The following is a 15,363-nucleotide window of genomic DNA, read 5'->3' on the forward strand; positions in this document are numbered from 1 at the left end:
ACTTGAGGTCTCAACCCATGAAGCCCCACGCGTGGTACCGAAGATCATGAGGTTCCGGTGGGATATCCGACGTGTCCGGAAAGTCGGCTTCGTGGCCCTTGAAAAGGCGGGGAATGTTGACGACAGATTCGCGTCCATGGCCCCTCTTAGGAGCAGAGAGTTTAGGGGCATCATGATACCTACCGCCGTAAGACTCTGTTTTCTAACATGTGGATAGTGCGTGGAGAGCGTTGACGGACCCTAATTGGAGCGAGCAGGTTGCTGTCGAAGCATCTGGAGCCCAAGCCCTCAACCGCCCCCAACCGCCGGTTGATGAAACAAACAAACCGCAAACCCCAAACGACAGGGCCATCAAGTCCATGTCTGGAATCCCGATGCCATCGTATACTCGGCTTCATAAAAAAATTCCATCATCATCCGTTAATCAAACTCATTCGCATCGGCCGATTTACCCGCTCAATATAACTCGGCATCCCACGGAGAATACCAAGTGGGCGCACGCGGCACCCATCGTTCCGCGGCAGTTTGTTCCGTTTTAGAGTGCTCTTTTGACCTCAAACCTGCTCAGACTGGCCCCACTCCATAACATCGTCCGCCAAGTATATCAACCGACATGGGCGCCCTTCCTCAACGCAACGTCCAAAAAAACTCTGTTCGCTGCTCAGACTTATTTCATGAAACATTTTCCAACTTCAATGACTTGGAAGAGAGCTGAAAATTGCTTAAAGTCGACCGCAACCACCCACCACATCCATGCCGCCGGCATTCTAACGCCCGCCCTCACGTCAAGTTCGTCTCACAGTTTCGAGTCAGCCACCGGATCAACACCATGGAACGAACTCAACGCGATGTCGAGGCAAAACAAGGCACGGAGTGGATGGAGACAAAAGACATCGCACTCCGAAAGCAGCCAAAGAGGCAGATAACGATTACAGCATTGACAGTCACGATCACAGAGGCAAGTAAAGAAGATGTTGACTGAACAGTTGATACATTGCAAAGCTTGTTAGCACCCAGCAACAAAAAAGGTGTGATGGGCGCCTAGGAGGTCGGCTAAAAAAGGTGTGGGTGCTTGCAGCGATATATACACCGGGTATAATCTATTTACATGGTCGAGAAACGAACAAAGGCTCATTCAAAAGTTTGGATGTGTTTTCCTTCTTCTCTATCAGATCGCGAATGCGGCGATTCTCCGCTTAGTGGCGGGCGTGGAAGAGGTCACGGGCGTGACGGCGGAGCTTCTTGGCGCAGCCGGCATCAGCAGCAGCAGAAGCGGAAGCGGAAGCAGCAGCGGTAGGGACAGCAGAGGCGGTGCCGTTGGAGGGGGTGGTGGGGGTGGCAGAGCCGCCGCCAGAGCTGGAGCCGGAGCCGAACAGAGCAGGGCCGGGGATCTCGTAGCTGGTGAGGGTGGAGTAGGGGTTGAAGAGGATACCGGCGTCGGTGCTCTTGTACAGAGCAGTGCCGAGGGTGCCCTCGGGGTTGGAGGTACCAGATCCAGTGATCTCAACGTTGACGCACTGGGGGTAGTTCTGGGCACCGTTCTCAGAGCCAGCACCGTGCATGGCAATGATCTCGTGACGGAGAACGTAGTTGCCAGCGGCGAGGTCGGAAGGGATGGTGGAGGTCCAGGTGTTGTTGTTCTTGATGAGCTTGGTGGCAGCCCACTCCTGGGTGTCCAGGTCGATACCGGCCTCATCGATCTTGACCCACTTGAGGGTGGCGGGGTCGGCAGAGGTGCAGGCGCCATCGCACTTGGCGGCGTAGGTCAGGACGGGACCGATGTGAGACTCGGGCCAGGCAGACCACTGGAAGTCGACAGTGCCGCCGGCAGCGACCTTGGCGGAGGAGGCACCGGGAGCGGCGTTCTTGTGGCAGTTGATGTCGACGGTGCCGTAGGCGTCGGGGGCGATGAAGCCGTTGTCGAGGTTCTCAGCGGACCAGGCGGCGATGGAAGGGGGAGTTCCGCCGTTCTGCTTGAGGTAGTAGTAGTCGAGCTTGTAGCCCTGGACGTAGGCGCCGTCCATCTCGTAGCCGGTGACGGTACCGTGGGCAAGAGCGGAAGCGGCGAAAGCGCCAGCAAGGGCGACGGTGTTCTTGATGGAAGGCATTTTGGATGAAAGAAGGATGGGTCCTGAAAAAGGAGGTTGAAGTGGAATGAATGAGCTTGTTCGTGGATGTAAAGTGTTGCAAAAGAATGTCCCAGCTTCACACAGTGAAGAACTGACGGTTAGACGATTGGAAAAGAATGAAGGTGGTAAGAACCAAAGAGTGTGTGCGACCTTGCAATGTTGGATGCTGAACAAGAGGAAAGCAGATGTAAAAACGAGGGCGTCGTCGCTGTATTTATCCCACCGGTCATACTGAAGGGCACCCCTTTCCACAACACCTCTCTCTTCCTCTTTGCCGCTGCCAAGATAGACTCGCAGACACCGACGACTGAGCCGCGCTCACCCTGGAGCCTCTGGAGGAGAGTCTGGTGGAGATGGAAGAAACTTCATAAGACCGAAACACCAATATGCAAACCAGAGTGGTGGAATTTTGGGGGGTGGCACCCGGTCAAGGCCGGGGGACCATCGACGTCGTCGGATGTACTCCGATTTGGAAGCGTGACCGGTCTTGCAAAGATGAGATGGACTGTTCCACCCGAGCTGCGGCGTGGCGCCCAGCTCCAGCCGCCTCCATCGTCGTGGTCGATTCCGGTTGCTCAGCCGTTATGGAAATCATGGAAAGGAGGATCATTGATCTGGCCCAGGGGCTTCAGCCGGGATCGCAGCCGGGGTCCTGCGGCACAGGGAAGGTGACGGTCATGATGGAGTCGTTGGCCCTGTTGGCAGGCGGTGTTGGCAAGCGTTGTTGGCTGATGATGGCGATGCCCCTGGCAAGCGAAGACGTCTTTGCCCAGAAATGGTGCCTGGCCAGCGGCAGGGGATCCCGTAAAGGCGTCTCGAGCCCGGCTGGGCATCAGCAAAGCGTCTGAAAGAGTCGCTGATAGAGCGTCGGTCGCGTGAAGCGTGGGACGCGTGGGGATTCATGACTTGCAGACTTGCCGTTTCCAGCAGAGCACAGCTACACACCGGAATCTCAGACGTAGCGCGGGCCATGAAACAGCCCCTCATGGCGCCCTTAATAAGGCAAGGTAGATCATAAGAAGATGTGCGTGTGCATCGTGCTCCACCCAAGAGCCGCCGCCGGCCTGTGCGTGATTGATTGGAATTGAATCTTCGGAGCCAGATCCCGACGGAATATGCATATCCCCCCATGCTGTCGCTATCTCGTTAGCGCCTCGCTTTCCTTGGTCGTCAAGTTGTGGTTAATGTCGTGCCGTTATTTGGAGGTGGTGATGATGCCGGGCCTCAATTATGCATGATCCCTCTTGTCCCTACAGCCTGCCAGTCAGTCAGCGAGCGCAAAGACAGACAGAAGCGTAAGAGAATCCGAACTCATGATTAAGGTGTGGTTCCTGGCGCCATTCACCCCTGGATTATTGCTCCACATTTGCCGCCCACGTTTTTATTGAATTTTCTTCTTCCCCTTTCCATGGCGCGCCCAGCAATATGTGATCTCGTTTCGGGCATTTCCTTGCGTCGATCTCATAGTCGAGATGAACACGACAGCCGCCAGACCGATTCTTCTTCATGCGCCGAGACTTTGGCAACTGCGAATTCATCTCGTCGTCGAGAACCCGTCGTCCGAGGGCACTTTCGATGAAACGGGCCTGCATGGCCGTCTAGCAAACGGTCGCCAACAGTCAGCATTGAATCATTCACAATCAGCACCAACCAACGAACCGCCGCCGCTCGCGCTGGCCATCCTGCGGCCGTCGGGTCTCCCCCTCCTCCCGTGACACAGGAGGCCACACCTCCTGCAGCGCTGCAGACGGCGTCACGGCGCGGAATCCCTGGGACCACCTGCATTGACAGGGCTGTCGTCGCTTACACAGTCCAGCGCCGCGAATCCCAACCCCAGCATCGACCTTTCCGGGGTTAGCGTCTGTTTTGGATAGACTTCAGTCGTCGTCAAGCCTTCCTGGCAGTCACGTTTGCTGAGAACGGACAGCTCCTCGACAGTTCAGTGTGCCGAGTTGACGACGATGGCGGTGAGTGTGGTCTGAGTTGCCTGGACCATGACTTCAGGGAACATCTTTGTTCGGCTCGAGGCCGGTGTATCACGGCAGATTGAGATTGCATCACGTCCCCCTTCTGGTCGACGGCCAAACCTGTCGACATTCGACAAACCGAGAACATTCTTGGCGACAGACTTTCCGTTGCTGCCATAGCGAGGATTCATTCGGCGAAACTTATGTTATCTTCTAAAGGAATCCCTGGATAGCCTCCCAGAATGCGGCAGGGCTCTCCCACATGGGAAGGTGACCAGCATTCGGCACAATCTTCAACTCTGCGCCCTTCTCACCGATCGTGCCCTTAAATCCGTCCATCGCCTTCACGAGTGCGCCCTTGGCATCGCCATCACCGACGACCAACAGTCCGGGAACTTTGCAAGAACCGAGGGCTGGCTTGAGGTCGTAATTCCACAGCGCCTGACAGCTGTACCTGAATCCGGCCACGTCGTTGGCGGCTACCATGTCAGTCATGGCCTTAACAACACTCTCCTTTTCCATCGTCGCAGGATGGAACCAACGGCCCACCGTTTGCTGCGCCAGCTTGGCGATGCCAGCTCCACTATCCTCCTCCGCTACGGCAATGCGATCCTTCCACGCCTGGGTGTTGGCAGCGCTTGATGTGGCGTTGAAATCACAAGCGATGAACTTCTCCAGACGCTCGGGATACTTGAGGGAAAAGTTCGTCGTGGTCGCACCTCCCATTGATACACCAATGAGGGCGTGCAGCTTGGGAATACGCAGAGCATCGAGGACTGTGCGAAGGTCGGATGCAAGCAGATCCAGCGTTGCCGGCACGGGCGGGCTGGGGATGGAGTGCCTTCCACGGCTGTCATAACGCAGGATACGCAGGTCCGGACGCTTCTCTTTCAAAATCTCGACGACAGGATCCCACATGTGCAGCGACGTCAACAAGGAGTTGCAGAAAGCAACAGTAGGAGCATCGTCCGCGGGGTTGCCCTCGAGTCTGTAGGGGATAGCAAGGCTATCCTCCGCGGTGATGTAAGAGCTGATAGATCCGTCCTTGCCGGGGACGGTGTTGGTCTTGCCATCAGGTGCCGCCCAGACGGCCACCGAGTCTGATTGCTTCTTGAGGTTGTTCAGATCGCGGGGCGCGGGGCCGAAAACGTAAAAGAGTGAGTAGGTACGGCGGTTCATGCCCTTGACGTATTTGACAATCTCGCCGGCGCGTTTCGTAGCGGTGGAGGCCTTGTGCTCGGGGCCGCCGAGTCCATTCTCGCGGGCGTAGTCGTGGAGTACGAAGAAAGTGGACTTGGCACCGGCACCGTCGCCAAGGGTGGAGATCTTGAAGACTCTCGTCCTCAGCCACCCGGGGACCTTTGACAACATGTCGATGTGCTCCTCCTCGTACCACTTCTTGAACTCTTCCTCGGCAGCCTCGTCGTTGAGGTTTGTCTCGATAGCGACCAGCTCGAGACCCTCAGCCTCCTTATCGGAAAGCTCTTCAATGGGGCGGAAAGAGGGGGCCTTGCGCTCGATAACCAGGTCGAAGAAGTATCTGGTGACAGCGACCTGGCCAATGGTCTCAGCCTCGCGCGAAGATCTGTTTGCTCTGAGCGTGGTGTATGTAGGTGTCTCCAAGTGAGACATGTCGGTCACGTCGTAGCTCGCGAGGTAGGTTGGCTCCTTGCCGTCGTTGGCGCGGTACCGCAAGCCGTTGGTGAAGATTTGGGGAATACGCAGGCGAGTCGGGCCGTGCTCGTTGTTGTACCACTCGTGGAATTGCTCCTCAGCCAGGGTAGGCTTCGGCTGCATAGTAACGTAGAGCATTCCAGGGGTCGCCATTGTATCTCAATGCCTCGATTATGATTCCCGGGACTCAATTGTGGTTTGGGAAGAGAACGAAAAGTAGTGAGGCTTGGGAGAATGCTGAGAAAAATAAGCCGGAATCTTCAGCGGCGGCTTCGGTGGTGCTGCTCGGCAGTGGGCGGAGCAGATGACGAACGCGGGGTCGATTTGGGGGAGGGTCGGTAGGTTCGGGATGATGGCACGGCACCTCGCGCAGCGCAACGAGCCAGTGGCAGCAGGGATAAAGGGTTAATTTCAGCGGTGGTGAGGGGTCAACGACGCTGAACTGTCACCGTCCGTTGTGCTGTTTATCGACTTGGTTGGGGTATTCGTGTAGCAGAGGTAGCATTCGCGCGGAGGAGGGGCATTGCTACTCGGCATCGTCGAGATAAATAATCGGAGGCAGGCGGAAAAGTGTTCTGCCAGGACATCTTGGGTCTTGCGACCGCGATTGATGGTTTTTCCTGCTGGACAACTCAAGCGATGTCGGTCGCATGAAGATCTGTTGACTCAGTTCTCGATCCTAGGAATTGCGCTTAGAGCATTGCAAAAGACGAGAAAAGGGATTAATGTCCGATTTCAGTCACAATTCGACCAGTTGGAGAAGGCGAGATGGTATCCATTTCTGAGTTAGTGTCCATTGAAGAACACATTGCTGCGACTCATCATGGGTAGACGTCTTCCAGCTCGGATTGCTTTGTGCGAGAACGTCGAGTCAAGCCTGGGCAAAGATGCCTTCCTAGATCTTGAGTGAAGAAGGCGGTGTGAAGAGCTCTTTTCCGTCAGAGACTACCTGATCGGAAGGTAGGACCATCGCGACAATGGACGCTCTCTCCTGCCTCATCTTCAGCACCGGAACACCCTCCTGCTGAATTATCGACCAATGACAGCCTTTCGCTTCCGCTGGAGGCCGTCCAATCATTGACCATGAAAGCCCCCACTCCGTGGTGGAGATGTGCCTCTCAAGCCAATCAACGATAGAGTGCAGCAGCTTGCACTAATCCGAATCGGGAGCTCAAAGCAACGGAGGGGCACAATTGGAGGTTGGAGGGAGGGGCCACTCACCCGGCAGGGAGGACACAGCGAACGGAAGCTACTCCAAGTACCTTACCTTACCACGGGACGGCACCATCAAGCTCCCATCCTGCCAACTGCCCGGTGGCTCCCGTTAGTCTCGAGTGGCATCTTCATTGGCCCGCAGAAGAGCATTGTTTGCTCCTCATCCCAGCTTGTTTGCTGCTCGGGTGGTCGTTTGCCAGCTCGCGTCCGTCACCACAGAAGCAAGCGCCGTCGTTCACGCCTGGAAAGCTTCCGCTCGTCCAGCCTGCTGGCCATTTAATTGAAATCTTTTCTTACGTCCCTCTACGAGCCTCTCATGTGACTGGCTACGGGACATCACTCATAACACATAGGTCATCATCTTGTTAAGGTACCTTATCTCTTGTTCGAGGGGAACCCTTACTCAGACCAAGACTGACATCCGTCTTAGATGCAATCGCCCGTCAACATGCCGAATTGAGCCACGAGCTGTCTGCTCTGCCAATGCTTACATTCAAATTGACGGCCTCAACAACATCAGATCCTTAGGATTCCCTCATCACTGCTATTCTATCTTGTCCATTGCAGTCCGGTCGAGAGCCGCAACGCATCTATCATAATGGAGGTCTTCATGACCAACGTCCCTCAGCAGTTGACGGATCGCACCTTGGAGAAACAGCTGAAACCTTACATGAATGCCCTGGGCATCACTGCATGGACGTGTAATTCCAAACACAACAAAAACGTCGGCTGGGTAACCTTTTTAAACCAGAAGGATGGCGTCTTCTTTCTCAAACCCTATGGCAAACAGATCATCGCTGATCCAGCCACAACAGACGGCCGCGGCTTCTCGTCCAAAGCCAGAAAGGGTCCCAAGGAGAGGGCCAGGCTCTATCTCATGCACACCCCCATATTCGTCCAAGCAGGAAATAAGGCACCGGACCCCTTCATGCTCAAGAGCCTGCATCATCGTCTCCAGGAGAAAGTCAAAGATCGGGATCGACTCGATGCTCTCTCTGCTGAGGAAGCCATCGCATTTCCAGTCAGGCATTTGGCTTGTGGTCACAATTCTTTTCGAAACGGATCCAAAACCCTGGCCTTTGTTGAGCAGTATCGCCTTGATATTGGAGCTGTGGCATCATTTGGCAGAAGGATGATTATCATCAAGTTCACAAATGATTTCAAGGTTGAGATTCCGTATTCCTCTGTCTTTGAGTCAATTCATTCCTCATCCCTATGCACTTTTACCTTCATATTATCCGAGCCTCCCAAATTCTACCGCAACAAGGTCAAGCTGGAAGACCAATTTTCACAACTCACCCTTTCGAGACCGGCGCCTCAACACAAACAGTTCGTACGCTGCACCGATATACCAGATGCTCCACTGAATGCCGGTTACGCTGGCAAATGTCTAGTTTGCCAACTCAGTGTTCTCGATACTGATTTTGACCACAAAATGATGTCGCTGAAGAACAGGCAACTTTTCAGCATCGTCCACTTTCAAATTTCTTACGATGGACGCCCGGCTCATTGGACGCTTGACTATCAAAGCTCATGGGATGTTTTCTACAAGCATTTGACACATTTAGGAACAGAGACGGCCTTACCCTTTCGCATCCTCTTTCTCATGCAGTCTCTGGTCTGGAACAATTACCTGCATCCCCGGGTAGCCTATGACTTGCTTCTCAAGATTGAGATCCTCTTCAGGCAGGCAAGGAAGGCGAAACGGCCAGACCCGCTATCTGACCAGGCCCTTCAAAGCCTGCGTGATGGGCCTCGAGAATGTTTACCATTCCCCACTCACGACATACATCCGAACGTCTTGGATCCAGATGAGATTCTGAAGTTCCTCCTCGAGATGGAAAGAAGAATACAGCGGAGGGTGACTACAGGAGTACCCTGTACGGTCCGGATGTGTCCAATCACCACGCATGGGTGTTCAAAGCCATGGTGACACCCACGAGAGTCACTCTTCACGGACCCGAGATGGAGCCACTCAACCGCATTCTTCGCAAACACCGAAACCACTCAGACTACTTCATGAGAGTGCAGTTCTGTGACGAGGACGGCACCGACCTCTGGTTCAATCCAAGGGTCAATTACGAAGATGTTTTCGAGCGCTACAAGAATGTACTGAACAAAGGAATTCAGGTTGCTGGACGAATCTACCAGTTCCTCGGCTTCTCACACTCTTCTCTCCGATCACACGCAGCTTGGTTCATGGCCCCTTTCGTCGACGACAGCGGAGAAATGCAGCTCTACAGACACATCATCAAGTCCCTCGGTGATTTCGAACACATTCAAATTCCGGCCAAGTGCGCCGCTAGGATTGGGCAGACCTTTTCTGAGACACCTGCCTTCATCTCTCTCACTGATAGCGACATCAGCGCCTGGAATATTCCCGACATTAAGTCTTCCATTGGGGGCGACGACCGCGTCTTCAGCGACGGGGTGGGCACCATTTCCAGGGAAGCCCTCGAACTGATCTGGCCCCGTCTGCCGAGGGGCTCTCTCATCCCTACCTGCCTTCAAATTCGGTGGGGAGGCGTAAAAGGGATGCTATCGCTTGATACGCGTCTTCCAGGCCGTGTCATGTGTATCAGGAGAGAGTCCATGGAGAAATTTCCAAGTCAGGACACCGAGAACCTCGAGATTTGCGGCGGAGCATCCAAGCCACTGAAGCTAGTCCTCAATCGTCAGATGATTAAGATCTTGGAAGACTTGGGAGTGCGCAACGACTTCTTCCTTCGGTTACAAAAGACAGAACTAGATCGACTTCGAGCTGTCACGGCGGACGCCTACAACACCGGAACTTTCTTGCATATGCAAGGCATCGGACTAAACTGCTTCCTACCATCCTTTATCAAGAGTCTTGATAAATACGGCATCGATTATCGACGAGATGACTTCCTGCGGACAGTAGTCCAGAATGTCGTGCTTCAAGAACTGCGGTTACTCAAACACAAAGCCAGAATCCCTGTCCCAAAAGGCGTGACTGTCTTCGGAGGCATGGATGAGACCGGTTTCTTGAGAGAAGGGGAGGTGTACATCGCTTACGATACATACCGACGACCTGGCAGGACTTCCATTGATGGATCGTTGAGAGACGGTCCTGTACTCGTCACAAGATCTCCAGCTTTGCATCCCGGCGACATCCAGCTGGTCAAGATGCGGACGCCGCCCGCAGGGCACCCGCTACGAAACTTGCGCAATTGCATAGCTTTCAGTCAGTTCGGCAGGCGAGACTTGCCCAGCCAATTGAGTGGTGGCGATCTAGATGGAGACCTTTACAACATTATCTGGGATCGAGACGCCATGCCAAAGGTCACATACAAAGCTGCCGACTACCCGCGAGTGACTCCGGCGGCTCTCGGCAAGACGGTGGAGAGAAAAGACATGGCCAACTGTTTTGTCGATTTCATGCAGTCAGACTGTTTGGGCCTGATCGCGACGAGACATCTGGTCGTGTCTGATCAAGATCCAAATGGCACGCTAGGCAACGACTGCTTGACGCTCGCTGGGCTGCACTCGACAGCCGTCGACTTTTCCAAGACCGGTATTCCCGTCGACACGAAAGAGATCCCCAAGGCTCCCAGATTCCGCCCCGACTTGTAAGTAAGAGCTGCTTGCCGATTCTGACCATTGCTGACAGAGACCTAGTCTGGCGCCTGCTCCACCCGCACATATTTTTGACCGAAACGAGATCGAGTTCATCGGTAAGAATGAAACCCTGGAAGAGGACGACGAAGACATGCTGCCGCCGCATCAATACTACAAGTCAGAGAAGATCCTTGGCATTCTCTACCGCAACGTCGATGAGAAGCATATCTGGACCGAGGATATCCAGCGAGTTGTGACCAGAGCTGGTCCTTCGGTCTGGGATCAGTTTGTCGGGCTGATTGAACGAAAAATATACGATTATACTGGTGGAAGAGTAACGTGGAGAATAAGGCAAGCCGAGGCCAAGAGGCTTCGTGATGTGTATGCACCCCGATCAAATCTCCCTCAGAGCTTGCTGACAGAGTCCTCCAAGATACGAAGATACCGTTATACAGGCTATGAGCACGTACTCGGACAATCACGTGAAACGAATGACTGAGATTGAGGTCTTTTGCGGGTCCATCTTCAACAAGGCTGGTGCCCAAACGAGGCGCCAGAAAGACAACTCCAAAAAGCTCAAGGCCGAGTTCGACCGTCTCTCGGAGTGGCTCGTGGGTCAAATGCGACGCAAGCTCCGGACCGTGGATCAGGAAGCCTCCTCGATCTACAACAGCAGCAGTAGCAACCAGTACTCCTTTCTGTCGGACGATCCCGTCACGCGCATGCTCGCGCCAAACAGGGAGGCTTTGGAGATGTCATATTCCTGCCTGATGGTGGGCCTGATGCCCAACGAGGGTTTCGAGCTCGAGGACGGGAAGCAACTGCAGAGCTTCAAGGTGATCGCGGCAAGTGTTCTGCTCAAGGAGCTTACGGAGCTGGTCAACCGTATAAGAGGAGGAAGAATGGTTGTCCCAGGCAATGGCTATGAGGGTGTGGGCGGCGGATTTGTTGGAGTCAGCTCCGGGCCGGCGATGTCGTACGCTTACAACGGGTTCGATGTGGATGTTGGACAATATCCCAATTACGGATATAGCGAGTATCTTTGAATTAGGAAAAGTGCTTATCTTTCTGGCACTCCTCGGGGGCACGCACATTCGACCTTTGTCATAATTCAATTTGAGCCAATTTCAGCGACCTTTTGGTCTGCCAAACGACGGATCGCAGTGGTGCGATGTCTTGCCACCAATTGTAGCGGGAATGAATGTCTGTCTTTCTTGGCCAGCGCACTGCCCGCTTATGGATATGGCTTCTTCGATGGCGTTGCAAGACAAACTTCAGAAGGAGGCATTGAATAGCTGAAGTCGCCAAACTAGGCAATATGGCACACACTGGGTGAGATTGCAAGCCTCATAGCGTCTCAGGTTCGTGGGCGGCGGTGTGCCTCGCTCCGGGTGGACTTGCTAGGCTTTCGAGGTAATTAAGCCACCACGGATATGGCCACTTTCCAATGACTAGAAACTTGTAAAAGCACCAAACGCCATGGGTGATGAATTTGGGCGGTATTAATCTATCTTCCCTTTCCCCAGACTCCAAAAGAGACCTGAGAGGCTATTTTTCACTCAACTGCTCTGCATAACACACGCCCACAGCTATAACATCGCTGAACATGGTACGTTCTCTGCCCTAAAATGTCTCTTTGGTCTCTAATCATGAATACCGCTTCCAGAAACTTGTGAACTTGATCTTCTCTATTGCCATCACAGTCATGGGTGCTAGAGCAGCCTCCATTCGTGATGGTTCTCTGGCAAAAGATGCTTTGTCATACCATGAAGACTTGGAGGAACAAGGCTACAAAGGGGACACTTCTTCCTCGGAAAGAAGAGGAAATAACTTCGAAATTGTCACTAGACAAGACCCTATCCCCTTGAACGAATGGGTTTGCGGCAGACTCACTGGGGGCGGGGGCCCCGTCATCCTCCGACAGATCGTCGACGCTTTCAAGTACCAGTTTGGAACTCAGACACTTGTTCTGCAGAAGTCCACCTGCTACTCTTCGACCTGCTGCGGTAGTTTCTTCACTGTGTGTAATGAGGGTGGCTCCAGGGTATGTTTGGAGTTTCACGTTCTGTTCAAACCCTCTTATGCCGGCTCTGGAGATTGACGAATATTATGATTCTAGATATCAGTGAACGGAGACTCTCTCTATCTTGTCTCAATCTTGCGGCTAACGCAAATCCCGGAAATGGAAGCATGTGCATGTATCTGCCGATACATAAGAAATCTCGCTACTACTTTGGGCGTGGGGCCCCAAGGGGCAATATAGAGAGCCCAGTAGTCATAAGGCATTGCTAAGCGATCATAATTATTGGCCCATTAGTTGGAAATATGAGTAGAGTGATACTTAGGTTTTCGAGTTTTGAATAGTGTCGTTTTACAATTAACAAAGATGTGCATTCTCTCACTATATAGGAAATTCATATGAGATGGCCCAGACGGGGTCGGACTTGGTCTCTTCATGACCAATGGCTGATGCAATCAGACCGTTCAATAGGGCCCCGATGAAAAGCGTAAGACATTTGGCGAAAGCCTCCGACTGCTTGTCGAAGGATCGTGTCGTAAGCCCGTCAGCAACCTGATCATCAAGAAGCCTCCGATCATCGTGGTCGCGGAATCAAAACTCTCCTGCTAACATGGCTACCATGCTAAATACTCAGGGATACTAGAGGTGAAAGATTCGCTGCTGTCTCTTGCAACGACAGAACATATCTTGTTCGAAAGCTCAGTTTAAACTATTTTAAGCTCACGAGGTTCAGAACCACTGACGAAGCTTACAGCAGCTGACACAGAGAACCACATCCACAAAACGATCAGCACGCCCATCAACATGGCAGCGCCTCACATCGAAGAGAAATCCGGTGACACCCCCGAGGTAGCTGGGTTAAATGCATCAGATTCATACAAGAAAGACTACCGTTTCTGGGCCATCTTGTTTGCGCTGTGCATCACCTCCCTTCTCGCATCGCTGGAGAATACAGTCATTGTCACCTCGCTGCCCACAGTTGTCGAAAAGCTCAACTTTGGAAGCAGCTACGTTTGGGTCGCCAACATATTCTTCCTCACGAGGTAAACCTTTCCAGTCGTACTCATGCCAACACATCTCTAATCTCCTGAGACGTAGCGCAGCAGTACAACCGCTTTTCGGCCAACTTTCGAACCTCTTTGGTCGCAGATATCTCACCATTGCCATCGTAGCTCTTTTCACCTTAGGAAGCGGCATTTGTGGCGGTGCAAATGGCCCTGCGATGCTCATCGCTGGCCGAGCGATTCAGGGAGCCGGAAGTGGGGGCATCAACATGATTGTTGACATAATCATTTCAGATCTTGTGCCGCTTAGAGACAGAGGAAATTATGTTGCAATCATCCTGGTCACTTACGGGATTGGAACCGCGATAGGCCCCTTCGTGGGCGGAATCATTGTGCAGAAGACGTCTTGGAGATGGGTTAGATTTCCCCTGGTCTTTCTCTGGCAGATGCTGACTCACGCAGGTATTCTACATCAACCTGCCTGTTGGCGGTTTCTCCTTGGTCCTCCTTTACCTTTTCCTCCACGTGAAGTGGGACAGGACCTCTACAACTGGGAACAAACTGCGCCGAATCGACGTGATTGGCAACGCCATTCTGATAACATCGACAGTGTCCGTTCTCATTGCTCTTACTTGGGCAGGCGCCGTACATCCCTGGTCTTCCTACAAGGTCATCGTCCCCCTGATTCTCGGTCTATTGGGTCTCGCTGGCTTCTGCGTCGTCGAAGGATGCGGAATAGTCCCAGAGCCAGTGATGCCTCTCCGCCTGTTCGCCAACCGCACCTCAGCTGTGGTCTATGCCACGACCTTTCTCAACTCGGCAATGGTATACTGGGCATTCTTCTTTCTCCCTCTCTACTTCCAAGCCGTGAAGCTATCAACTCCTGCACGGTCCGGCGTGCAGCTACTACCGGTTTGCCTTATTGCCATTCCAGGGGCTGCTGTATCTGCGGTGGTACTCAGCCGCTGGGGAAGATATAAAGCCCTCCACATCTCTGGCTTTGCGCTCCTTGCAGTCGGCTTCGGCGTTTGGACCCTGCTAGACCGACACAGCGACACAGCGGCATGGGTGTTGGTCCAAGTTGTACCAGCGCTGGGGTCAGGGATGCTCCTCAACACGCTACTGCCGGCATTTCAGGCTAGCTTAGAAGAGAAGGACCAGGCGGCAGCAACAGCGAGCTGGTCGTTTATCCGGAGCTTTGGTCAGATCTGGGGTGTAGCTATTCCAGCTGCCATCTTCAACACCTACACCGCCAAGTTTGCTGAGATTGTTGATGACGCTGGGGCGAGGGATGTGCTGAGACATGGAGATGCTTATGCGAGCGCGACGAAGGTGTTCGTTGAGAGTTTCTCTACACCCGTCAGAGATCAGATTATTGAGGTTTTCACTGAAGCTTTGAGGAAGGTCTTTTTTATTGCGCTTTCGTTTGCGGGGCTCGCCTTCTTGCTGAGCTTTCTTGAACGAGAAGTCAAGTTGAGGAAGGAATTGGAGACTGACTTTGGACTTGAGGAGAGGGACCAGACGGAGAAAGGAGTGGTGTCGGTTTAGTTGACATTGCCAACCAAGCTACCAGGGTGACCGGTTGGACTAAGTTGCAACAGTCGCGCGAATTTCGCAGTATAACGGAGTAACAAGCTTCGTGAGCTTCACAACGGCGCTGAGCAACGTTCAATTGACTCAGGCCTGAGCAAATTCATTTCTTCATGAGGACATGGAAGTTGAATCTGTTCCACGGTAACTATTACCCCAAACGTAACACAAAGATCTCGCAGTTC

The 15,363-nt window shown here is 53.3% G+C and overlaps 4 protein-coding genes across 4 annotated transcripts; 2 read left to right on the plus strand and 2 right to left on the minus strand.

The window, feature by feature from the left end:
* Positions 1-1,196: 1,196 nt before the first annotated feature.
* COL26b_012371 (uncharacterized protein) lies at positions 1,197-2,108 on the minus strand (the record flags this gene model as incomplete). The annotated part of the gene is made up of 1 exon (XM_053185016.1): positions 1,197-2,108. The coding sequence occupies one exon, from the start codon at positions 2,106-2,108 to the stop codon at positions 1,197-1,199; it is 912 nt and encodes a 303-aa protein (XP_053031050.1).
* Positions 2,109-4,309: 2,201 nt separating this feature from the next.
* On the minus strand, positions 4,310-5,923 carry COL26b_012372 (uncharacterized protein; the record flags this gene model as incomplete). Its single annotated transcript, XM_053185017.1, has 1 exon — positions 4,310-5,923. One exon carries the CDS (start codon positions 5,921-5,923, stop codon positions 4,310-4,312), a length of 1,614 nt encoding a protein of 537 aa, XP_053031051.1.
* Positions 5,924-8,911: 2,988 nt separating this feature from the next.
* Positions 8,912-11,610, plus strand: COL26b_012373 (uncharacterized protein; the record flags this gene model as incomplete). The annotated part of the gene is made up of 3 exons (XM_053185018.1): positions 8,912-10,575; positions 10,625-10,943; positions 11,020-11,610. The coding sequence occupies 3 exons, from the start codon at positions 8,912-8,914 to the stop codon at positions 11,608-11,610; spliced, it is 2,574 nt and encodes an 857-aa protein (XP_053031052.1).
* Positions 11,611-13,388: 1,778 nt separating this feature from the next.
* COL26b_012374 (uncharacterized protein) lies at positions 13,389-15,136 on the plus strand (the record flags this gene model as incomplete). The annotated part of the gene is made up of 2 exons (XM_053185019.1): positions 13,389-13,627; positions 14,128-15,136. The coding sequence occupies 2 exons, from the start codon at positions 13,389-13,391 to the stop codon at positions 15,134-15,136; spliced, it is 1,248 nt and encodes a 415-aa protein (XP_053031053.1).
* Positions 15,137-15,363: the final 227 nt, after the last annotated feature.

This window comes from Colletotrichum chrysophilum, assembly GCF_026319265.1.
Source record: "Colletotrichum chrysophilum strain AFK26 chromosome Unknown scaffold_173, whole genome shotgun sequence".
Taxonomy (NCBI): Eukaryota; Fungi; Ascomycota; class Sordariomycetes; order Glomerellales; family Glomerellaceae; genus Colletotrichum; species Colletotrichum chrysophilum.